This window comes from Anser brachyrhynchus, assembly GCF_964034855.1.
Source record: "Anser brachyrhynchus genome assembly, chromosome: 11".
In the NCBI taxonomy this organism is placed as follows: domain Eukaryota; kingdom Metazoa; phylum Chordata; class Aves; order Anseriformes; family Anatidae; genus Anser; species Anser brachyrhynchus.
The window spans coordinates 8806634-8833080 of record NC_137706.1 but is presented as its reverse complement, the minus strand read 5'-3'; the positions used below and the strand labels follow the sequence as shown (position 1 = coordinate 8833080).

Sequence of the window (26447 nt, the reverse complement as noted above, 5' to 3'; positions counted from 1 at the left end):
AGACAGGGAGCCACCGCGCGCCTGACTGGGCTGCCAAAACCTCCTCCAGACCCAGCGGTGGCGGGCAGAGAGCAAACTGCGCTCCTGAGCCCCGCCACATCGGCTCATCCCCCCATCTCCTTCGGCAGGAGCCGTCTGACCCTCCGTCCCAAAGCACTGCCTCAGTGCGAGACAGTCCTGCCGCCGTTTTGCTGCCGTACAACTGACAACATAAAGCTTGACTGCACGCGCTGCCTTCTTAACTAATACCTACTGCCTCGGGGTGGTTTCGAATGGAGGCCTTCACTGAAAGGTGGACCAGGCCCTGAGGTTTTACCTAGTAGAAAAATAACAGTTTTCTCCATAATTAGAAGCACATGGATGGATTTCCTCTAACATCATGTTACCACATATATCTTAAAATGACTGGTTGTATCACAGAAATGGGGTCCTCCAGAGTGTGTAACATACCTAAACATGGTTAGCTACCATCACCTGACCCCTGAAAGTGTTTCAAAGAGGATACAGAGAAGAAGAGAAGTGGGGGGGGAGTGTTATTTCCCAGGAGGTATCTGGTTGTTCTTTGGAGAGAAGTGTAGCCAGGTGGTGGGGGAGAAAATTAAAAGATTGGGGTTTCTTTCTCCTCTTTTAGTCACACCATGGTGTAGCTGTGAAGAGATGCTTTTTAGTTCTCTCTTTTTTTTTTTTTTTTTGATGTTTTACAAACCTGCTTGCTTTCTCAATCCCACTAATTGAAAGGAAATCACTATTCTTTTGCTAGCCAGCTAGGCAGTGCCTGCAGCACCAACGAGCATTTCCCAGCAAGAACTCTGCATACCGCAGCTCTGGAAAGAAAGCAGTTCAATGCCATCTCCAGTAGGTCAACCCTTGTACCAACTGTGACTCCTTTGGTAACACAGTGAGCTGCTTAGCATCATGGGATGCAACAGTTTAGATTCCTTTGGTATGTTTAGCAAATATTCTGTGTATTTGCTCACTCATTTGGAAACATCCCTGGTAGTTTTAATACACTTTTTTGCTGAGTAGAATTGCAGAACTGTAGCAGTCAGCAATGAACATCTGCGAGATCTTCAATTAAAAAACTAAAAAGCAAAATCTTTTAAGTTAAATTAGTTGTATGTTTATTATTCTAAACCTTGCTTGAAATACTAAGGTGTAGTTGTTTTAATTTCCAAACAAAATATAACATTCACATCTCTGACAAGCTAGCTGTTTAGTCCCAGTCAGCGCTGTAATCCTCCCCCCCCTGGTCACACACTGCTACTACTATAGCTAGAAAGAGGAATGGGGGACTGGGTAAAGCGTTTGTAGCATTTGTGCTATTTGCAATCCTGAAATGCCAGAAATACTGATCAGCTGAATCACACTTCAGCTCTATAAGTGATTCTGACTAATATTTAGTATTGCTCATTCTTATTTTTCTACTGCTGTTAACATTGAAATGATTATTAGTAGCTTTTCTCAAAGCAAGTATACTTTAATATTATTTTCAGTGATTTCCTTGTGGATTGTTTTTCAACATCTTCACTTCTACTTTGATAGACCAGATAGGCTGGTAAAATGACATTCTTTGTAACCAAGTGTCTCCTTATGCCTTTACACTAATGGCATTCAGAGGTGTTGCAGTACACATCCATGTGAGAAGCATTTATTCAGCGCCAAGGATTCTTCTTTGGGGACCAAATTCTTGTGTGGTTTGTGTGTTTGTGTGTTGGTATTACCCTTTAGTGTGACATTTATTCTTGCGGGAAGGGCACCGTGCACTTTGCATGGGACACTACCTTCTGCACAGAGAAGGAATATATACATGTTATAACAAAAATAACTTCTACCTCAAAATCAGCATTGAGAGGTTTTTCTTGTTACTTCTGGCAAGCTCTGGTGTTTGCTTGTTTGTTTTTTAAGACAGGGGAGGAAGGGATAGCTTGTAGCTGGAAATGCTGCATACTCAAAATTCCTTACAGTCTATTGAAAAATAAGCACACCTTGCCAAATGGTTCAGACAGGATCCCTTTGAAGAGGATTATCTGTGCCTCCCGGTCTGCACAAGGTAGGTCTCCACTTCAGCCTCCAGCTCACAGCGGGGCTAACCTCCAAGTTGCTCCAGGCAGCCCAGGACCTTTTTGAGCTCTGACCATCTCCTGAGGGGAACCCTCCAAAAGCCTCTCCTGGCTCCTTTCACCACCATTCCTGTGAATTTATTTAGTATCTAGTCAGAATTTCCCTTGTTGGAACTTACGACTCTTGCCTCGACATTTTGTTGTGCATCTCTGAGAGATCTGCCTTGTTTACACCAGCAATGGGATTAGGCTTGTTCTGTCACCCGCCACTTGCCTTGAGATGAGCTCTTAAGTTTGGTAGGATGTGTTTTTGTAGGTTTTAAACGGATGAGATGCTTTGTGTTCTGGAAAACTTTGCAAATCTGAGCTCTGTGATATTGATTCTTCATCTACTCTCTGTCATATTGTTCTCCCTTTGTGCTCTTCACCTGACATTTCACATGCAGTGTTTGTGTAGAAATCCAATCTTCTGGATCCTTGATTTTATAAATGGAAGGATTTTGAAACAAGCAGAGGAATTTTGTTCTCTTCAGTGAGTTTAGCTAGTATTTGTTCCTCTGAAGGTCTCTCTCACTTAGACACAGTCCAAAGAGCTGTCCTAATGCATATTCCCCCAGAGCTGCTTCTGTGTTAGGCGCTGAGGATGTCAGGAACCTCTCTGGGGAATGAGGTTACCTTGCTAACAGGAAGCTCAGCCTCTAAGAAATCTGAGTGGTTATTACATGGAGACAAAGTGCTTTTGTCAGCTTTAGTACTTGGATTGGGAATATTCAGCACACTGCTTACAAAGCAAGGTCAGGTGTAACAGGCGAGGGACCTTCAGAAGGACGTCTCTTCCCCTCCAACCACGAGCTATTGACAAAAAGTGACACTCGGTCTTCTCCATCTCTCTTTGTATTCTTCCTGTAAATCAAAGCTAAGTTTTCAGTTCAGTTTGATCTCTTTAATTTTGGTGGGTTTTTTTGTTTGCTTGGTTTTTTTTGTTCTTGGCCCAGCTGTTTAGGGCTGTCCCACCTGACTACAACCTGAGCTGTGCTCATAAAAAAGGTAGAAGTGATGCCATCAGACAGTCTGTGACTTCCAGAGGGGATACTGGAGTGAAATGTAGCATTAGCTGAATCTGCTCTTGGCTTCTAAGATATCCCTGCAGCTTGTTTTTTTTTTGTGTTAGGTTTGTGTTTAGAGAGAAAATCAGAAAAGCATCAAGGTTACAGTAGGGGTGGGACAGGCAGAAACACAGACTGCTGCGTATTGCATCCCTAAGAAAGCAGGCATAAGCAGGCCCCTATTTTTCTGTCTTCTCGACTGTGTGTTGCTAGAGTAGGTATAGAGATGGGTAAGGAAAACCATGATAATTTAGTATGCCTTTTAGAGATCTGTTTTACCTGTAGGATGCCATGTGTGGAGGCTTTTCCAAAACAGCATTAGCTGAACGTGCCAGAACAATAGCATAAGAGACAGTCGTTTCTCTCAAAACATTGTCCATGTTTAAGCATGTGTCATCTCCAAAGCTTGGATGTTGTGCAAAACCTTTTGTAAAATCTGGCAGAGGGGAAAGAGCTACTAGACACTGCTTCCAGCCTTCACCATACAGAGAAACTCTGAATTTTCTTCAACAAATAGGTCCTACAGGAAACAAAAAGACTTGGCGTAACTCTGTGTGTGACTCCAGCAGCCTCCGGTAATCCCAGATTCAGTACCAGCACTTCCCTCTATAAATATATAGAATAAGTCATGCCACACTGGAGTGCTGAAAATCTCTGCTCTAACCCACTAAAAAAAAGTTTTCTATTTAATTTCCATCTACAGTAAAATAGTTTTAAGTTCTTTACCTCATTGCACTTTCTCAGCACAGTTGCAAAATGCTAGGTAAGGGAGAGACTCTTTCAGTGCATAACCCTGAAAATACCTGAGCCACTTTCATGTAACTTCTACAATATTTGGATAGACATCATTAAATAGAAGTGGTGCATTGCCAATTTTGACAACCTAAACACTAGATTAAGCTATCAGAAGCCACAAATCTTTCTAAGATCATGAAAGCAGTATTAGGCTTTTAAAGTAAAACAAGTCGAATTTCAAACCCATTATCAGAAATCAAAAGAGAAGTCTACGTTAATTTACTCCAGGAATTACTGAAACATTCAACAGAATACAGCATTATTAGGGAACTGAGCTTAGCACTTCTCCAAATCCACATTTCGGTTACATGAACAATTATAGTTTCCTTTTGAAGTACTGGTTTTCTATGTCCATAAAATTAGATTAAGAGCTACAAAGTGACAAAAGCTGCAGCTCCATTTCTCTCTTGCAGAGAGCTAAGCGCTAATACTACCTAACACAATTTGCTCACAGAATGACTAAAATGAGCAGCAAATTGGATGTTTTGCACAGACTCTGAGATGTGTACATTCTGTGGCGTTTGGTATTCTATTGGTCTTGCTACAACCTTTGGTTTATGCAGTATTGCAATTACAGCAATCCCGCAAATGACTCCAAGCTGAGTCAAAGAGCAAACGATAGTGGCATCCTTCCAGTGGCATCCTTTTTTTCTCTTCGAGAGTTGAATTTTCCAGTTGATTACACCATTTTTAATGCTGAGTATGCAGTTGACTCTGTCAAGACTTGTTTAAAAATGCCAAAAAGAATAATAACAAATAAGCAACTTTGGGTATATTTCAAAGCAACGAAGATGAAAACAATTGTTTTAATATTCCTAGACACACTAAATTTAATCACACTGTTTTTTTTTCTTGGTTTTTTTTTTTTTTAATCATATCCAACCAACAACATAGCAATGGTTGTACTTACATTTCCAGAAATAAACAAATATGGGTAGAAAAGCAATCTCTAAAATTGAAGAAGCATTTTTAATTTTTATCACTATAATAAGGATACCTAAAAAATCCAGTAAAATCAGATGTAGTTTTGCTTTGTATCAAAACTGCTAGCCTTCTAATGGTGATACTTCAACACTTACATTGAAAGGAAGATTGGATGTTCTGAGAATAATTAAGAGATGGTCTATTGGAAAAAAAGAGAGTTGGGAAGAAGGAAAACATTAGCCAAGAACAATACTGCAAAAACATTACAGGAGTCAGTTACCCGGGAATTTAAAAAAAATAAAATAAAAAACAACATATTTTACACAACCTATTCTGTGAGGCTTTGACTTTCTAGTTGAGAAGTGAATATATGTACTTTCCTAAACAGAATCTGTCATGCCATTAACCTTCCTGGTTATTTCAATTAATCACTTAACAGGACATTACTTACTTTTATGAATGGTAATTGTGGAGCTTTCAACTGAAGTTAACTTTTAGAGCTTAATACTACAACTATTATGCGATGTCTTGATGCTTTAGAGTTCCATATATCCCAAATTTAAGAAAAAAACAACAACACTGCTTTTGCAAACACTTCCAGAAAATGCTAAATGCATACATTACTTTTTTTTTAATCCTTTTTAACATCTAGATCCGATGAGCTGTCCTTAGCATATAAAACCTAAGAATGTTGCCAAAGAATATATACTGTTCCCTTCACACGGTGCATGTGAGTTGCCCTCGGTATTCTGATCTGCATTCAAAAGAAGTGATTCCCAAATAAATACGCTACTGCAAATTGTTCACATTTCAAGGAGTTGCTACGGGTGATCCACAGTATGTAATAAATGTATAAAACAAAGACACAATACTTTAAGTTTTAATCCAACAAATGAGGAGGGTCTTGACAATGTACAATACCATTGTATTGCCAGTGCTGTAGAATTGTACATAAAAACAATTGTTTTCTGTAGATGTAAAAATAGTAGGTTTTTATTATAATACAGTAAAACACATAGAAACCATTTAAAATTAAGTAGAAACCTCTTAAACAATTGAGGCATTAAGCTAAGTGTTTCTCCAAATGTATTAAATAAAACACGGTTAATGCTGATTCTAAACATCTTCCCCTATCTTCCCTACTCTTCTCCCTAATTAAACTGAGTAGAAAATATAGCAGTCTCATTTTCTGGTTTGAATTTTTTCAGAGAATCACTTAAATTCTCCATTTAGTTGAAGTACAGTCACACAACTCTTCACAATACAGTACAATACCTTAAGTAATTTCTTTCCCATTGCTATATAATTTTGGAAGTAAGTATTTAAGATTAATTTTGCAGGCTAGAAGAGGCCCAAGGAAGTCTGCAGGAGGGCAATTTAATTTTGAATGCAAAGTATTTACACAAACATTAGTCTATTGTAATTACAGCATAAAACTTGCAACATAGCTGAAAAGTGGGTGCATTTAACAAAAGCTCCAAATGAAAGAAAGGGAAGAAAAACAGATTACAAAATAAATAATCTAAAGTTCTTCGTGGTAGAAACGTTCATCATGAAGCTGCCTGCCATAATCCGTTGCTTCACTGTTAAGAAACAAATCCTGGTTCTTAAGAATTTCTGCTTCAGAAAGCTTTTTATCATCATTCAAATCCATTTCTTCAATAAGGTGAAGAGCCTTTAAAATAAATGGAACACCAGGTGCACAGTTAATAGGTAGGAACATTTATAAATACATTTTTGGAATAGCATTGTCAGAGTCCTGCCACTACACCATTATTTGTAACAAGCTAGATGCCATTTAACATTCAGAACAGAATCTTTCTTGCCTCAGTTTGTTTCCCCTTGCCTTTTTTATTCAGTGGCAAAGTCATAATATCAAATTTCTAACCTCATCATCAATTCTAAACCAAAAAATGAATGTCAAACCCACTGCTTTACTCTGAGGGCAGAAGACAGTGTTAAAAAAGCAAAGATTGATCGTCTTCCTGGAAGTACCAGCAGTCTCTGAAATCCACTGGTTGATGCCATACATACCTTTAGCATACGACCTGCAGAAAATGCAAGCTTAGCAGGTCAGCTACAGACTGTGTGTTTTCAGTTTCTGGACATTCAGCCACAGAGCAACAGCTACGGTCCTTGGTGTGCATGACCTCAACTACAATTTGAGCCAGTGCAGTCTTCATGTTGAGCATCCTCTTCCATAGGTGTGTACCAGTTACGGTTATCTCTATCTCTACATTAACCCTCTGTCTGACCAGATATGCTTTTCCAGTTCTCAGTTTAAACTTTAGGTGCTGTTACTTTTAGCTCTGGAGGTATCTATTCTGCTCTGGAGGCATCTATTCTGCTAGCCATTTCTGTATCTATTTATGATTTGCAAAAATAGCTCTATAACTGTAATTCATGGTTTAAATATAACTGGAAAGTATTTGATGTCCACCATGGAAAAGATTTTGTACTTTCAACAGTGGATGAGATAAGTCATTCATGCACAGGAACATCAACTTTGGATAGCAATTAAAGATTTCCCTCATTTCCTGAAAGCCAAAGCTTGCTTTTTGGAAAAAAAAAAGACAAACACAATGTCAAATGAAACTGCAAGTTACAACAGTTCTCAATTTTTTGCTTGCATATGTATTATAGAAGGAGGGAAATTCAGCAATGAAACAAAAAATGTGGAATACTTTAGTTGTATGTTATTCATGAGAATTACACAGCTCAAAGCTACCAAGCTAGCACAACAGCTCTATTGCAGCTGTTATTACTGAGAAATAGCAGAGTTCCTAGTCTGACATGGTTTTGGTTTTTATTTACAAAATATCTACAGATACGATGAGTTACAGGGTCCTTCCATTTCTCCTTTTTCTGATTGATTTGGCTCAATGTGACTGCTTAGCGGCTTTATTAATAATGAAATATTACTTACATTTAAGCTGACTACATCAGCAAAGAGGGCTGAAGAAAATGACAGGTAGTAACATCAGCCAAACAGATTTCAAAAACACTCTGCATGGCAAAAGCTAACAGAGTATTAAGAAAAACATCTTGGTAAACATGAATCAGTTCCCAGAAACTGAATGCATAGTATTTTTCTGTTGTTTTATGTTATTTAGCTACCAGATTTCTCAAGCCATTTTTAAATGACAAAATTAAACTGTAATATAAATAAACAACTTATAATGCAAGTCAATGCCACCTTCTCTTTAGGATAGGGGACTTTTTTAAAGCCTTGCATTAACTGAAGAAAAAAATAGCACATTAGAAAAACAAATAAAAAAAAACTAACCTTTTGGAACTGAGATATTAGTACACCATGGCCTTGCTTTAAGCTAAAATTTGAATGAATAGTGAAGAACTGGTAAAAAAAACAACAAGGTATGTATAAACTCAACGACACACAGAACTCGTGTCAGTTATAACAGTATTTTTTCTGTGAAATAAGAACCAACCACCCTCAAGCGTCAGATGTTTAAAAAAAGTCTGCACAAAACCTTACAGATGCACATTTACAAAAATACTCCTATAGCAATTTTGTAGCTTAGGTTCCTACAAGGTTAGGTACGTGAGCAGCCAGTGCTACATGCTAACCAAGCTGCTTTTTCTGTAATCAGCAGAGCTGAAATAGCAGGGAGGTGGGAGCTCAGTAATGACATGTCCAGTCACAGAAGATGAGCTATCTTATCTATCTTGAAGAGTTTCCTGACTTTAAGAGTAATTATGGAGGCACGGGAGGACCTGTTTGTCTGCCATACTGAACACCAAAACCCTTCAGTGCAAAGGAAAGAGATCTGCACAAATTAAGATAAGAAGTTATTAGCAGAAAGGCAGAAACCTTCTCTACTGCCATCAGCAACTCTAAAGTCCGTTCACAAAAATAGCCTGTTCTGGTATGCTCAGTGCTTGTACTACCTGCTACAAAAAATAGACAACTAAAATGAGAATCCACTTAAACCTATTATGGCATTCTACTGGTGATTAAACCATTTCAGTTATCACTCTTATTTTAAAGTTTGCTTTACAGCATCTTGAATCATAGAGTACGTCTATTTTCTTATACTTATGCAAATACAGGTTTTAATACAAATTTTGTATAAATTATGGCAATTTAACCAGTTAGAAGAAGAATGATCCATTTCTGTTTTCCTAACTGTGCTGTATATAACAGCTTCTTTTATTGGTATATCTCATTAGCCTTACCCGCTGTAACTTTAAAATGACTGTGCTCTTAAATCAAACCAGATACACCATGTAGGATAGCACCTTGTTAATTAATAAACATTCATACAATCAACAAGAACATCAAATTTGCCTTATCCAGACTGGGACCTGCATTCTTTGTCAAACTGGAAAAAAGGGCTAAAAAAGATATGCAAACATCTACTAAGCACTCTTTCTCAACTACTAAGATATGGTAAATCTGAATTTATCTATCATTTTGTTGTGATACCTCCAGAATTCTGCTGCATTAAATAAAATCTAAACAGCAATTATTAAACCAATCAAAACACATACCTCCTCTTGTGCAATACCCTGATTATTAGGTACTATCCAAGACAACAGCTCTTGAGGGCTGAGTTTCCCATCGTTATCCTTGTCATAGTCATTCACAAATCGATCCTTCTCAACAAGTATCCATTCTGGATCTTCCCTTGCAGCTAGTGAGAAACATTTGTCACATTTAAAACCGACGCATTCACCTTTTCTTGTAATCAAATTAATGCAATTTAGTCTCATAACATAAAAGTGATTTCACTAAACCAAGAGAGACCTTACAGACCAGTCCCAGGATATTAAAAAAACATTAAAAAAATATTTGTATAGATTAAAACAGAACTTAAAGCTAAGATAATGTTAAGACTGTACATTTACAGTTGAACTAAGGGGACATGAAAGTCATGTGTTACCATCAACTGAGCTATTTATTTAATGTTAACCAAAGTTAACCAAATCAATGGGGGAGAAATCATACTACGTATAAAATGTGCTGCCAAATGGATGGTTTCCTACTTATTGGGACATCTGACATACCAATAGGAAAAAGTTCAAGTGGATGATGGAGATATTTGACATTATTTACTTTGACTGGGTTAAGATTACTCTCTCCCATTATATAGCCATTGTATAGCAGTAACATTGCAGATGGCATGTTAATAGTATCCCATGACAGCAACATGAGCAATACTGTAGTTCTCAGTCATTGGTCATCTCAGCACTTAACAGATGCAGGAAAGTAGGGAAAAGCTTTAAATCAACAAGTGTCCTAAAAGTAGGTGGAGAACTAGTGTTGTGCAGTGTATACAATTATGAAACTTGTAAGGCGATACCAAGATTTTAATAACATTCTACTGTCTGTTCCTGTGCTTTAGCAGCCAGGGAGGTAATTTGTGACAGCTAACAGAGAGGACAGAGTTCTTACCTAGTGCAGGCTCAACAGACTCTGAACAGTACTGTAAGCTCTCAAAATAGTTTTTATTTTTCTGTATTTTTTTAAAAAATAGCTGGAATATATCCAAAGCAGTCCCATTTACTGCTTGTATTTATTTGTACTCCTGCTCTATATTTACCCTATATTCTGACTTTGCACCCTGAAACCTAACCAGCTTTTAAACTTGTCTCTAACTCTTCAAGAAATTAAGAGGCAATTCACGCTGATCGTTCATCACTGATAAATACTGTGAACAAGTATTAACAGATTTTAAGACTTCCTAAACCTTATGGAAGTCGAAATTATTTGATATGAAAGGCAGACAGGTAACAGTTTAAAATAATTAGGTTTATATTATAAAAGAAAAAAGACTAAGTCTCTCTCCTTTCTAACACCTAGTTTACAACTCAGTTATCCTTAACGTCACAATTCACCAATACACTGCTGCCCAAAGCCACAAGACGGTTATGAAACCAGACCCACCGTGTAGCTTATTAGTCATTTTAGGGTGTGCGGCAGGAACACTGTCTGCAGAAGACACGGTCATTTGAAGAAAACCTGAAGTTTCTACAGTTCCAGATGATTCTGAATCCTTGATAAAAATGTTTAATAGAAAGGCTGTTCTATCTTCTGTTACTGCAAGGACCCTAACAATAATTTCATCCCTTTCTAATAACTTCAGATAGACTGGCTTGGAAAGGCTTTTTTAAAGTTCGAGTAGGAAAAAGATATAAAAAAGCCCTCCATGCTTCAGAATTAGCACTCCTTACGACCAAGCAGACTTTTCACATGCATCAAGCCACTGGTCTTTTTGGAACCAGAAGAGTTCTTTGCCCTATCTTGTAGCAAGTCAAGTACAGTGTATAAAATATTTATCTATTAACAACTTACCTACAAAAAAGCATTGATAAACACCATGTAAATGTCTCTCTCTCTCTTTTTTTTTTTTTTTGTTAACACAGGAATAGAGCAAGCTTAAGGAAGGGCAAGAATGAAAAAAAAAAAAAGGTGAAAGCAGATGGGCTTTCGATACCTGGTACTGTGAAGGGACTCCTTACACTTCCCCTCTCCCTCTCTTAAAATACATACAGCTTCAGTCCTTCTGCAGCAAGGCTGACAGCTGCTTTAAGCCGATCAAGACTAGGAAAGGCTAACCTTACATTCATGCTGGCTGTTTACCCAGATGTGTTCAGTTAGCAAAACGGTATCTTATTTTAGCTACATACCTAGTGATGAGGATTATGCTTCAATGGTTGGGAAAAGAAATAACTTACAAGGGAACAGTGGGCTGTACACAAACTACTGCCAAATACACGCAGGGCAGACTGAAATAATGACCTACTAGGCACAGTACCAGGAAATTGAATTATTCTGACTGACAGGATAATGTCACTTGGAACCTGTAGGTGGAGGTGTTAAAAGCTGAAAACAAAGGTGCATACAATTCATCCCATTCCAAAAGCTTTTGTTCAGTTCCTGCCCCCCAACCCTTTCCTTACTTGGGTCTCTTCTGTAATCACCAAGGAATTCTTCCAGGTTAACAAATCCATCACCGTCTTTATCATGCTCTTCTAAAGCTTCCTGAATGACAAAGTCCTTTTGCATACACACAAACAAAAGGCAAAATATCAATTTATCAGTCTTGCAATCAAGAGAAACAGAAATAAATCATTTTAGAAAAATAATGTGTCCTTTAAACTAATGAGATGTCATTTCGAACCTGCTTCTCTGTTTTACATGAACTAGTGCAGTAACTGGTTCCTGTGCCACAGAATGGATCCATTCTTAGAGTTTAGGATGTCAGGTTTTATGAAAATCAAATCTGTAGGGTGTACATAGAGTTGGAATCCTTAAACATAATTCAAAACTACATGAGCACATGAATTTGCACAAAACTATAATCCTATTTCTTTTTTTGATGTACTAATTTCTTTGCATTTTGTAACTTTTTGAAGTTGTTGGAAAAATTGTTTTTTGTCTTGGTCCTTTGTTTCCCAGTGAGACCAGCATGCCGGTTCTTGTAGTTGTTCTTGTTTGTTCATAATTAAGCATTATGTCAACACAAACAGAGGCTATGTTTGCACTGAGCTCCTGCTGGCAGTTAGCTCTGCAGCATCAGAGAGCCAAACCTGAAGGCTCTGTTGCAGAAAAGCAGCAGTGTACTTTTAACTGTGGTCAGCTGTGGGTATTGAGCTGGAATGACACCAACAGTCACAGCAGTGATGAAACGCATCACCAATGCCAAAGTGGTCCTGGCTTGAATAATAATCCCCCAAACTCCAAGCACAGAAAAGTCAAAGTTTGAGAAAGTTTTTATTTTTTTTTTTTTTTTTTGGCCAGAAAAGTGACCATTGTGGCCCTTTGAGTAAGGTGAAGCTAACTGGCATTTGACCTTTTTCCTGCATCAAGACATCTTCATTGTGAATCCCTCTAACTAGAATTGAACTCTGAACTAGGCTTGCAACTTTCTCAAGCTGAAATCTTACTGATGTGTTTCCAACCTAACAGAATTTTAGAGATATTTATGTCAGCCTAATCCCAAAGGTTTAAGATAGTTGTGTAATACCACTTCTTGACAAATAATAGTTCTTGAATAAATTTTCAAGAAAAGCACTGCACTCCTGCTCCATCTTCTGAACTCCAGCACTGAATTCACAACATACCACCTGATTTTTTATTTGGTCTGGAAAAGCAATATACATAGCTGCTCAAAAGCACACTTCCTGTAGCACTGGGACATTAAAAAGATGTTGCCTCTATATACACAGAGCTGATAAAGACCTCCTCCTAAGTCTTACCGTCATATACTCCACTTCTTCAGGATGTTCAAAAGCAATGAATTCATCCACATTTAGATCAGGAACATCATCCCTGTTAGCTTTTTCAAAACGCTTTTTCTCCTTTAAATGAAGCTTAGAAAATAGATTTAGTTAGAGTGCTTAATGAAAAGGAAAAACATTATAGTAGTTGGCTGTAAACTCATTAGAACATTAATTGTTTCACATTACTTTCTTGTATTATACTGATGTTTTATTTTCACTAAGAAGAGCTCATCCAGAGCAATGAGAATAGCACTTTTAATGGGAGGAGGTCTTTTTTCTAAGAATCCCATAAAAATTTCCTTCATTTCAGTTAGGAACATTTGAAACACTCTCAGCCAAGGCTTCAAAAACATGAAAGGGAGATGATGAAAAGACCAGGAAGTCTTGTCTTTATACATGCTTCCACTTCTATAAGTCACCAATTCCCAAACTAACCTAGTGGAGTACAATTACTGTTAGAGTGGCCATCACAAATTCTAACATTTACATTTTCAGGACATTTAACCTTTTGAATCTATATCTCATTTACATCAAGGGCTCTTCATAGTTCCAAGAAAGTCTTCAAATATCATATATGTAAACTGCCTTTTCTGAAGCTATTTTAAGTGCTGAAGGATGAGGCAGATTCCTTTAATACAAGACTGTTGTCCATTACATCTGAACTTATTTCAAATCAAAGTCACTTCTGTAACCTCTTTTAAGTATAAATATTAGCATGCCTTCTTAAAAGAGATAATACCCGCAATAAACAGGCAAGTTACTATTTCTGAATGCCTTGCACTTCCTTCTTCTGTATTCTAAATGTGCAAAACCCTTGTTCTTTGCCCTTGTTTCATTCTGTACAGTCTCTTCAGACAAAATAAAGACCCAAACCACTGATAACAAATCTCTACTCAAAATGCATGCGATGTGAGCTGTGAAAATTTTGGAGTCCTGTGTTTGAGTGTATTGTACTAAACAGTATGACTCTGATCTGGATAAGGCAGTGGCCAGCAAACCAGAGATCACAAATACTTTAAAAATAAACACTTGAAGTTGTACTTCTTAGCTTCTATCCTATTTATTGAATCTTCTCAGCTTAGTTAGGCTAATCTGACTCATGCAGATCACGTGTAACAAATAAAGTATAAGAGCTTAACTATTCTGCAAAATAATTAATTGCGTTTAAAGAAAAGCTGACTTTAGCTAAGAGTTAAACTGGAAGGCAATTCAGAAGGACTGGCTAGGGACAGTACTAGACTGCAAAATAAACTTGAACTGTTGAGGGGAAACGTTTGTTTTCAGTGTTTTGAGATGTGATGAACAAGACTGCCACCCTCTGGTAAATTCATGTTTACTTTATGTCAATTCAAAATCAGTAACAAAGTCCAACTTTTCCATTTTAACTAGAGCAGGATCATTAATTTACAAAAGTATGGCTGAAGACAGCTGACACACGATGCTGGTGCAATGCTGCTAGTTTTGCTTTTGCCAATGTAGGTTGAAGAAGTCAGCAAGTAGGAAAACCAAGCAAGCAATCATCACAAATTATAAATAAGTAGTTCTACCTCAGCATAATATGATGGCAACATCTCAAACATGGGGTTAAGATTTTGACTAGTAGTTCCATTCAAAATCTTGTTTTATTTAAAAACTACGTAATTCAGTGACCTCCAAAGCTTTACAGTTTGATTTTTCTTCAGTGTGTAAAATTCATTGCTTATTGTCTATTCCAGCTTAACGTCTGTCAACACTATATTCAAGACTACTACTTTACTAGAAGTAGCCACCAAAGCACTCCTTCTCAGAAAAAATCTCAGGCCAGAATAGTCTAAGAACTCACTTATTCTCTTTTAGGGAAATATTTACATGTACTTACAAATGTCTAACTTGAAAACAAACAAGTTTTACTACGGGAGATTTGTGGTGTCCTTCCTTCACTGTCCCTCTTGCCTCCTTCCTTCTATTCTTAAGTGTTTAATTGCATATACAAGATTAATCCGTAACTTCGATTGTTTATACATTCAGTTTTATGTACCAGGGTTGGATTGCTAAAAATATTTGAACTGCTATTGCTTTCTCTGTGGATCTCTAGCGGACAGAAAAATTTAAAAGCAGGCAATATTGATCCCCCACACCATATACTTCAGAAATGAATGAAAAGTGGATAAAGCAGTGCAATGTGGGTGGTTAAAGAGTACAGTACAAGGCTGACCAACACCAGTGCTACTGGCCCTAGCTACAGGCAGGACACTGGTTAGGCCATGGACCTAATTTAATAGATTGCCATCTTGTTTTAAGACATTTGCTGGAAGCTCTGCTCTGTGATAAGACTGCCAGTAGACTTATACTCCACTCAGCTACCAAAATGTACTCAGGAGGTACAGTTTCATTCTGTCTTTGTGTTTTGCTGGTAGCCAGTTTAATACTCCATTACTTTTCATTAATTACTCCCCTATCTCAGATAAATGAAAGTGTTAAAACATGTGCCAGCTGCTATGGTTTCTCTAACCATCCTGTTCTGTCAGAGTAAACAAATATTGTTTCCTATTGCCAGCAGCTTTCAGAAACTGATGCTGAAACATTTTACCTGTCGAAATGATTCTTCTTCTTGATCCTCCAGGACAGTGTTCTCATCAAAATCAATGACACGATCATACATTTGTAAATTGTACTCTTTCCAAGACACTAATCCATCACCATCTTTGTCATAGTCGTGGAAGTGTTGCTTAGCTTCTTGTGTAACATAATGTTTAAAGGACTGTTGTATCCAGGAGCTCAGCTCATCTGTGAAAATAAGAAAGTAAACCAAACAAAAATCAGAATAATCTATAGTATAAAAACTGTAAAGATACCACAGGTCTATTCAGTTTGGAATATACTTTGTAATTCAGATGCAAGTATGTAGGCAAGAGGTTGGTTAAACAGCCTGCTTCCTCTGTGCCATGCCTTTTTTTCAAGTTAACTGAGTAAGAGATTAGACCACAACTACAGCTTTTAGTTCGTCTTCTGTCGTACCCTACGGTTTCCCTATTGATACCCTCAGGCTAGAGTTAGATGGTTACTTGACTCTGGTGTATTTTGGTGCTGCCAGAAAAAGGGTGACGCATCCCTCTGACACACAAAGGAAGTGGTTAGGAAGAAATGATTACAGGTAGTGTTCATGCAGCTGCACAGCAAACTAGGTCAACTAGGAACTTATCCCATAAGGAAGATTCTTAGTTTTCAGCTGAGAAGTTACCCTTATTTCAAGCTTACTGAGGCCTGAACAATGCAAGCCTGCCCCTTTTGGTGGCTGCTGGCATTTATGTCAGCTTGAAACGATTATGTGGCCAGGGCTTTTCAAACCTGAAGCCATCCAACTCTAGGATCATTTAACCTTTCTTTTCAGACCTTTATGAAAATGAAATTGAATATAGAAAATTCTAAATGTAAATTTGTATCCAAAAATCACCGTTCCCATCAATTTCTAAGTTTCTTAGTGTAAAAAAGCGTTCCACTGTGATTTTCCTTTGGGAAGGGAGGGAAAAGCAAGTTTCCATTAGGCTAAGAACCAGACGCAGTATGTATCGTCAGGATTGAGTACAGAGGGAATTTCTGCACTTTAAAATATTAGACCTCTTCTCTTACAGCCTTCACGTTGCAAAGTGCTTGTTGTTTATTTTACAAGTTAGCCACCCTTACAAAGTCACATACTACCTCACCTCTGCTCAGTCAGGTACAGGAACACTGAACTAAGTGTGCAGCTGATTAGTTTCAGCACATCCAGTGGAAGACATTCAAGAGATAGAGTTGGCCTTATCTTTAAAACTGAACTTTCTCCTCCCACCCAGAAAGCTTACTGTATGCTTGATATCATGTCAGTGACATATCACGGTTCTGGAGTTCGAACAAGGATTGTGTTTGCTCTGTGTGCACGTTCACAAGACACTTATGTTTTTTTTTGTTAAACTCCAGCAGAACAAACCGACATTTTTACAATGAGTTTGACAATTAGATGAAGAAAGTGTTGTGATGGTGCCTGAATTTACAGGTTTGATAAAACCTTCGTCTGGGAAATAACATTTGGTGCTACATTGTGATGGAAAGCACGTATGATCCCACAGTGTAGCTCAATGTTAGTAGGTGTTCAAGTGTGTGCATTCAATGTTACGGCTGCAGGTACCTTCTTTACCTCCTTGCCTTGCTCTCCTAGTTGTGCAAAAAGGATTTCAAAAAGCACTTGATTCTAGGGGGTTTCAGAGGTGTGAGGAAGAGGTACAGCTGCAAAACTGGTACTGTGGAGGGTGGGAAGAGCTCTGCTGTCGGTGGTAGTGCTCCTCCTGCCTGCTTTCCATGGCCCTCGCTGCTTGTGTCATGGAAAACAGAATCCTTGGGGACTGAGATATCCTCTATATCCTTTTTTATTATTATTATTTTTTCCCGGCATTTCTGACAGGCTGTGCAAGATGGTGGTTACATTTCTCGCGGCGATTCTCCACGGAGAGGGTCCCGCTGCCTTCCGTGAGGCCCAGCGCCGGGCCCATCGCACGAGCACGACCCCCGCCGCCCGTCCCGTCCCTTGCGCCCCTCAGCCCCCTGCCCCTACCCTTGCTGAGCAGCCCGTCGCCGTCCGCATCGATCCTCCTGACGATGGCCCGCAGCCGCCGCTGCTGCTCTTCCGGGCTGAGCCGCGCGTACTCCTCCGCCTCCTCCTGCGGGCGAGGGAACCGCCGTGAAGCCGCCGCCGCCGCCGCCGCCGCCGAGGCCGCCCCGGCGGGCCGCGGCCCCCGCCCGCCGCCCCCTGCCCGCCGCCCACCTGCCCGCCGAGCAGCGCCTCCCGGTCGTAGTCGGCGCGGTGCTGGCCGTGCGCCGCGCCCAGCGCCCACAGGGCCAGGCCCAGCGCCAGCAGCGGCCGCCGCCGCATCGCGCCCGCCGACGAGGGGACCCGCGGCGAGGGGCGGGGAAAGGGAAGGGAACGGGAAAGGAAGGGAAGGGGCCGCGGGGGGCTCCGGGGCGCCGCCTGCCCCCGGCTGGGGGCCGGGCCGGGCGGGGGGCGGCCGGCCGCGGGGCCTGGTAGGGGAGGTGCCGGCGGTGGGGTCGGGCACGTCGTGGGGCCGGGGCCGCGAAGTTTTGTCCTGCCTCTCCCGCCCAGGCGTCCCTTTGTGCCGCGGCAGCGGAAGGTACCAAGTGCTGTCAGCATAGGTCTGCGATTTCTCACTTCCAGAAAGTGGGTCGGCTCAGGCATCAGTGAAGACTGGCAGGCCAGAGTGAATTTTGTCAGAGCTCGGGGCTGTTTCAAACAAACTCTGCCGCAGCGAAGATCATCAGGAAGCTGGCAGCGTGAAAGTGTCCTCTCGGAGAGGAGGAAAGCTTGCTCCTGGTGTGGGCCTGAACTCACAGTCGCACTTACAGCACAAAGGGAAAAGGAAGCGAGGCGTTATAAATGAGTTAGCAAGGTGAATCAATACAAATGTTCATAACTGTTCAGCACAGATAATAGAAAGAAAAGCTGTAAAATAAATTGAATCTCATTTACCACTCAGGCAGACTGAAAATATGTCCAGTAAATGAGCAGGGGGCCTCTGCAGGAAAGTCGTAACCAAGAGATGTCACATGAAATTGGGCTTGCTCAGATCTAGAGTCCACTGAGGTCAAATTAATCACTCTCAGTGGTTTAATTGAGATTTGCGTAAGGTTGATGTTGGATTTGTTACTTCTCCTTTCAAGATTAGTCTATTTCTGGAAGTCCTCTTTCAAACAGAAAGAAGTGATACCAGCTTATCTGGAATTCCAGAAAGGGAGCTGTTGACGTGTTTAAGTAGAGCCCTCAATTAATGGAGCTTTGTCTGTTGTGTTGTCCCTCATCCTCGGTGATGATGGCGATGTACTGCTCCCTGGTTAACCTCAAATTCTATTAACTGCGAAGAGCTAAGACACTTCATTTGGGAGATGTGAGACTACAATACTGTAATAAATCAGTAAATGTGTTACTGCAATTTCCTGCCCATATAAGAAATGTCTCTCTATTTTAAAAAAATCTAATAGTGACTTAAGTCTAATATGCTTTATTGGTTTAGATGTCAAATTTCCCGTCAGTATTTATGGAAATCATATATACAAAGTGTGAATGAAGTCAGGCTGCTTGTGGTTTGTGTAGATAAAGCAAATCCTATAAGCAATCAAAACAAAAATAAGATTTGATTGGTTTCCAAAAATAGTACTGAAGATACTTTGTCTTCTTTGTCTAGTGCATTACTAACACTCCAGAAAAATTCTTTGCTGCATATCTCAAGGCTTGACAAGTGTATCGGATTATACGTATCATATGTATACGTATAATATAGTATACGTATGCCTAAACAACTGTAATAGCTTCCAAAGAGCAAATTCAATATAGATGTGCAAAGAACAAGTTTAATAACAATATGTTCACATGCCAGGATGACTGAAGATAGCAGAAGGAAATAAGAATAGCTGGAACAATATAGCGAGCAAAACCAACCAGCCAAACAAACAAACAAAAAAACAACACCCCACCACCACTTGCTGAAGCTCAGCAAGAAGGACAGCATAGAAAATCATATTCTTCACTCCGTAGTTTGCCTGTATCAAAATACAGTCCACACTTCCTAGCACTCAGTTAACCAGTCATATCATAAATTCGAAATTGTTCTGGTAAGGATGTAGGAAAATGAAAGAGGGCCTTACATTCTCTTGATATTTTTAACCAAGTGCGTAGCGAATGCATTGCTATCGTAACTTGCAAATAAAAAGCGAGTATCAGTGATGCTATTTTAAAAACAGAATGCAAGTCATGTCATACAAAAAGCTTTTTATGTGCTGAACTTTCTGACTTTTCTGACAAATCTCTCCTTCCATCTAGCCAAATTGCATACAGTCTTTCACAAATCTGTTTGGAGCTACTCTTTCAATCACAAACAGATTAATGTTAGAAGATCATGTTCAACACAGATTTCCACTACATTGGCTCATTTGTGCCTCCTAATGACTTGACTGAAGCCATGATACCATTTCTTCTCTAAGACATCAGCAAATGTAAATCTGTTCCTCTTAAACTGTCAGCATGAGAGCAGTTGTCCAGGAATGGAAAGTGCCGTTCCTTAACAGCTATTTTCTGCAGGTGAAGCTATCTGCCTCATGTTCACTACAATTTTTTTTACATTTCTACATTTTAATTTTATAAAGCACTACTCAACTTGTATAAGCTGTGATTTTCTTTAATGCAAGTCATTTATACTCTTTCAGAATAAGTGTATTCACAGTAGTGAATTTAGACAGTTTTTGATTTTGACGTATCCTAATTTTGTTTTCATCACAGGTAAACATTATAAGCTGTATGTAAGATGGTGAAGTGTATCTAAGAGCTGCATGCAAAGATTATCCCTCCATCTTCCATTTTAAAAGTTGCTGGCTTTTGACAGGTGAATTTAGGTAAGGGAAAAAACAACCCGAGCAACAATTTGATTATAAAGACAATTGTGTTTAAGTGCCATGTGCTTTGATTTCAAAATGGCCATCATTTGCTTTAGTAGGACCCAAATACAACATTGTGAGCATTCTAATTATTTAATAACTCCTTCACAAATTATCCTGAAGTATTTTAGGCTCTGCAGACTTTACAGACCTATTTTTCTACTTATTTGCACTTAGTGCAGTTATTAATATGTGAAGAAACAGGTTATGAAAGGACGCTTCTGATGCGGTATCTGATTTGGCATCAAATCAGGGTACCAGGATTTGTCACAAGCTTCTGAAGCCCTGTACCATGGTGCTGAGCTCAACTACAGGGGACCAAAGAGGCAGCTGGGGACACTCAGACAGCTGCCTGGGAACAATAAACGAGCTTGTTATCGAAGGACAGTGTCAGAGCTGGGCTGGGACCTCCAGAGGCCATCTGGCTCAGCTCTCAGCGCAGGACCAGTTACGTGTGTCATTCCTGAGAGGTGGTTGTGCTACTTGTGACAGCAGCCGAGGCACGTGTAATTTCCCGTGCAATCCATACCAATGCTTGAACTATCATTGCTGTTTTAGAAATGGAAACCTAAATCGTCCCAGTTAGAATTTAAGCCTCTTACTTCTTATCATTGCTATCCCACAGGAAATGGATCATTCCTAACCATACTTTTACATGTTGGACGCTCCTATCGCTCCCCGTTTGTCTTCCCTTTTGGCTAAATAGTCCCCTTGTCCAAAATTTCCTCACAAGCCCGCTTGCCCAGATCTCAGAAGAAGACCTGAACCCCCTATGACTTCAAGCCCGGTGCCCCAGCAGTGTCAAAACCCAGGGTGCAATCTTTCTGTGCTGCCTATACGCGCAGGGTATGTACACGATTATTTACTGATGCCCGCAAATTTGCTCCTCCTGTCCCCCAGGGGGAGCGGGCATGCCGCTGAGGGACCCGGCACCACCGCCCCAGCGGCCCCTCAGCGCTCCCTGACGGGCTGAGGGCAGCCAGGTGCGGGCAGGCAGGTGAGGGCAATGCCTTCACCGGCGCGGACGGCGCATGCGCGGGCGGTAGCACTGGGGTGTGTGTGACTGGGGGGGGGCCCGGGCTGCGCAGGGCGGCGGGCGGGCGGGCGGACAGGCGGCGGGCGGCGATGACGTCACCGCGGCGGGACGGCGCGGCGCGGCGGAGAGCGTGAGTGCCCCAGCGCGCGGCCGGGCCGGGGAGGGGCGCGGCGGCGGGGCAAGATGGCGGCGGGCCAGCCCCCCCCCACCCCCCCCCCAGCCCGCCGAGGCCGGTTGCTACGGGCAACCGCGGAGCCCCTGACGGGGCGGCCGGGTCGGGCAGGGGGCGGCCGGGCCGGGCCGGGGGCGCCGCCGCGCGCGCCGCGCTGAGGGAGCGCCCAGGCCCTGTGGCGAGGGGCCCGGGCCCTGACCCGGGCTGCTGCTCGAGCGCGGCCTGAGGGGAGGCCCGCGGGCTGCCCGGCCTGAGGGGGGCCGCGGGTGGGCCGAGTCTTCCCTCAGCCTGAGGGAAAACCCCGCTTCTCAGCGTGATGTTACAGTAAACCTACAGCGTTCTCGCTGCGAGCTTCTCTCCTCGGCACACGTTCCTTCTAAATACAGATTCCTGCGTCTGCGTGATTTCCAAGTGCACTGCACTTCTGGGAAGTTATGTGGGCCCCGACTTTTTCCCTTGAATACGTACCTCGATGTGGCCAGCTTTTATTACATCCTTATTACAGTCCAGTGAGGCTTGGTGGTCAAAAGCGGTTTGCTAAGACATCTCGGGGCTGACGGCTCCTTTTGCTTCTCATGTCTTAAGTAATGCTGAAATACACGGGACTTTGTTTTCAAAAACTCAGCTTCCTTCAACCAAAGGCAGGCGGATTATTTCAGTGTTTTCTTAAGATCAGGAGGTTGTTTTAAGGCATGCAAACAAGTGCAAATCCTAACAACTGGCTGTTTGTGGGCATGGGTTTTGGCTGTTGGCTTACAGAAAACTCAGCAACATGTGGAGTGGAAGCTGTAATCTGAGAGCAAGGGAACAGCCCGGTTAGGGTAGTACCAATAACAACTGATAACAAAGTCTCCCTTGGGATCTGGCAAAAGGTTAATCTTGTTCTCTGATCTAATTTCTAGAACTTCAGAAGTGCTTTTAACTTTTGTTTAGCATCTGAATCTTAAGAATATGTAAGGACTGTTGCAGGAGAGTTTTTGCACTAATCAGGAGCTGGCTGGGATTTATTTCCACCCTGAAGCCAAGGATTTAGTTTTATTTTAGCATTGTTATAGCAATTATAGAATTTTTTGATAAACCTATAAACGTTTAATCCAATGTACTTCTCCATTTTTGGCAGTGGTTCCCTAGTTCGATACTAGATTAAAATTATTTACTTGATCATAATTAACTTCTATAAGAACTGTCACTTCTTTTTTTTGAGAACAGAAGTTTTTGGTTTTACTTCGCCTCACTGCTACTTATCTGATACGAATTTTCATTATCTCTGATTCATTTTTCTTTTTGAACCTATAAATAGTTTGCCCAGTCCTCTGTCACAGGAAAAATTATTGTTGCCTTCCACTATTCTTGAGCAGTCTGTGCAGTGATTTGTTTGAAGCCCCATAAAATTATTTGTACTGTTTACTATCTTATTACGTAGGCATATTTTTTTTTCTGTGGGATCATTCTCTTCTAGTTTTCTTCTTGGGCTGCTTTTATTAAGGAGCTATGCAAATACTCTACAATAACTGTCCTCTGAAAATGTTAAAATGTTCATTAGATGTCCTTGACATAAATGCTGCTAAGAAGCTAAAATTAGTTTCAGAGTTGGTATAAGTACAGTTGATCAATTGCATTTATTTTGACACAGATATGAAAACTCAATGGGGTCATCCAAAAACGTAATAAATGAGCCCGTTGACATGGAGGAAGGCTATAACATGATGGTAAGTCGTTCAGCTATTATAACAGTATGCTATACATACCTGTTGTGATTATATCATAAGTAATGAAAAGATAATATATGGCAAAAATAAAAAAAACATCATTCTGAGATGTTGAAATGGGAGTATCATCTGTAAGATATAAATAATCTATGCACAGTTTTTAGCACTTAAAAAGTCATCATTGAAGTACTAATATCTACTTTTGGACACAGCGTCTCAAAGAAAGATGGAATCTGTTGGAGACAGTCTTGGAAAGAAAACCTTAGGTGCTCAGATTCAGAAAACCTGAAGTCTGAGATGCGGAAAATAGGTGAAAGAAGACTAAAGGGGTAGAAATAATAAGCTTGGAAGATGGGAGGACCGATGGAGAATGGAATGGAAAAGAACACCGTAAAAATAATAGGGAAAAAAAAGAAAATTCAAATGGCTTCAAAGTCTCTGTGTATGTATGGCAAGAATGGGTAGGTTTATGTAGGAAAGCTGTAGAGATCATGCAGAGTGAATGTTGCCTGCTGGTGGAGGATTCAAAAGATCCAGTAAATGAGGAAAGATTTATATGTATACTTACTCCATTTTTGGCAGCAGGATGCTATAGATTAGCTCTACTTCCAGGTAAGGAGAGAGGATTTTTCTTTACTTGAGGATAAATTAATGCAAAATGTAGCTTGAACATTCTTATCTTGTTTTAAGACAGGTGCGTTTCAGAGACAGTTAAGGTAAATCAAAATTATTTGACTCAGTTGTGAAGGTACCATAGGTATTTATATCAGGGATTTATATAGTAGTTAAGCTGATTTTAAAATAGTTATGTGATATTTGTGAGTCTTTAACTCTCTGATGATGAAAAATTTCTTGTTAAGCAACAAGGGAATAAAAACCCCAAACAAACTTGATTCAAAGAAATGGACACTTACTAAAATTTCCTAATGAGAACAGGCAATTATATAGAACAAGAATAGACTAGAACCTATTTAGTGTAGATCCTGTTTATTCATGTGCTTTGCTTGGCTTTCTCTGGATCAAACCATATTATTTGCTTTTTTATTCATCGCCTTTTTCAAAAGTTCACTTAATAGTTTTGCTGTGGTTTTTCTATTATTTAGTAATAACTCAAGGTGGTTCTGTGGGGCACTAGATGGCACACTGCAGCTTTGAAATGAGCAATTGAGGGCATCTGAATGAGAAACTTAGCCTAATGTTGCTATATAAGCATTCAAGTAAAAGTAGCTTTTTGTTTCTATTGCATTTTCTACCATCCTGATGAATTATAACTACTTACCTTTATATTCGTTTTTACTGCATTTTCTTTCTAAAGATGTGCTAGTACAAGTGCATAACAAAGTGCTTGCAGGCTTGAGTCATATGATGGTACGAGTGAAAAGAGGAATGCGTCTTCTGACTAGTGCCGTATAAAATCAGTCTGTTAGTGCGTAAAATAACGTTTAGATCTATGTGAGTTTGTCAGTTTTAAAGATACCTTGCTCAGTGGCTTTGTGCTATCACTGTATATAGACTTCACATTATGGTATATAGCTTGGCTTTGTTTCAGATTAATTTCTGAGGAGTAACTTGATGCAGTTTAGAAGAGGCAAGATTTTGTCTAGTTGGTATCTGTCAGCTGATACAAGTATTTCTTAACATGTTTGGTTTCAAGGATCTCGTGATGGTATCTTTTTCAAGTGCAAAGAACGTGTTTCCTAGGTAAGCAAAGTTCCTCCTCAGCGCCTCTCATTTTCTGTGAACAGCTGCAGCTTTCTAGTAAAAACAGCTAACTGTAGCTGCCAGGAAATACTTTCTAGGTTCTGGTCTTCTCTGAAACAGAAGCGTTTTTTTTTTTTTTTTAATATATATTTTTAGATGGTTCTGATAAATCCTGTGCCTGTCTCCAGGCTCTTTTCAGTCACCTAGCACATGTATTTTGGTATTATGCAGCTTTTTTCTTGATTAATTAGTTCTATTTAACTCAAGGTAACTAAAGCATTTTGAAGTCTGCTGTGATGTTCTTACAGCATTGATGATGAGTTAAATGGAGGTTAAAAAAAAAAAGTGTGGCGTAGACACCCATTCTGAGCAATGGGGTAGGAACTCATGTCATTTTGATGAATCAGGATGCTTATCAGATAGAAAAACGATTGTGAAAACAAGTGCATTTTGAACAATTAGTGAAATAAGTTATCTGCAAACTCCCTTTGAATGGTTTAACCACATACTGGATGAAGTTAACATACCAAAACAAAAATTTATACCTGTATACATATACATACGCACACATTTTCTGTTCCTGTATTTCTTGTTTTCAGGCTTCTTTCCAGCGCTCTAATAGCCATGATAAAGTGAGGAAAATAGTTGCAGAAGAGGGACGTACAGCAAGGAACCTGATTGCATGGAGTGTTCCACTGGAAAACAAAGATGATGATGGTAAGTATTCAACTGTCTTCCCCCAACGTTTTTGTCTCCTGTCCCTTTGTTCACTGGAGTTGCTTGCATGGAAACATGTTTCTGACGTAGGATTTCTCATTTTAAACAAAAGATTATGTTTCGTGTCCATAGCATAGTTTTAAAACTTTTTTTTTTTTCAAAATGTATACCCTGCAGTTGACAGTTCACTATAGAACCTTTTCAGTAACAGATAAAAAACTTGTTATTTTTCTGTAACAGACATCTAAGACTGTCCTGTCTTGCTGATACTATCAAGATACCTATGTAATATAATAATGTTATCTTAAAATACTGGGCTTGGAAAAGGTTGTTAAAAGCCAGTCTTAGGTAACTTGGGGTTTCAGATTGGTAGGGATGCCTTAGAGCAATTCAACAAATTGCTCTCTATGCTCTAAAACAAATAACTTCTTTTACTATCGCTTCAGTCTCTGTTTAACATCTGTGAAGAGCCTTTAAGAAAGGGAATATTTGGGGACAGCTTTCTGTAATGTGAGACCTCAGAAC

General features: G+C 40.0%; 2 protein-coding genes across 10 annotated transcripts in view; one reads left to right on the top strand and one right to left on the bottom strand.

The window, feature by feature from the left end:
- SCAPER (S-phase cyclin A associated protein in the ER) overlaps positions 1–26447 on the top strand; it is a 242691-nt gene that overhangs the window by 65140 nt on the left and 151104 nt on the right. For 2 of the 8 annotated variants that reach the window (XM_080551340.1, XM_080551339.1), the window contains exons 1-3: positions 21676–21753; positions 23429–23504; positions 25805–25922. In XM_080551340.1, the coding sequence (XP_080407466.1) occupies positions 21713–21753; positions 23429–23504; positions 25805–25922 (235 nt within the window). In that variant the 5' untranslated portion in view covers positions 21676–21712. Of the gene's footprint in view, positions 1–21675; positions 21754–22244; positions 22668–23428; positions 23505–25186; positions 25206–25804; positions 25923–26447 lie in introns of those variants that run through there. The other 6 variants (XM_080551345.1, XM_080551344.1, XM_080551341.1 and 3 more) reach the window with 4 other exon arrangements.
- Positions 5749–18262, bottom strand: RCN2 (reticulocalbin 2). Of its 2 annotated transcripts, none has more exons than XM_080551374.1 (7): positions 17910–18262; positions 17700–17805; positions 15702–15898; positions 13109–13222; positions 11810–11906; positions 9398–9540; positions 5749–6560 (listed from the first exon to the last, which is right to left on the bottom strand). In XM_080551374.1, the coding sequence occupies exons 1-7, from the start codon at positions 18015–18017 to the stop codon at positions 6408–6410; spliced, it is 918 nt and encodes a 305-aa protein (XP_080407500.1). In that variant the 5' UTR covers positions 18018–18262; the 3' UTR covers positions 5749–6407. The 2 variants fall into 2 exon arrangements, with proteins under 2 accessions (XP_080407500.1, XP_080407501.1); XM_080551375.1 differs by having other exon boundaries at positions 13109–13210; positions 17910–18257.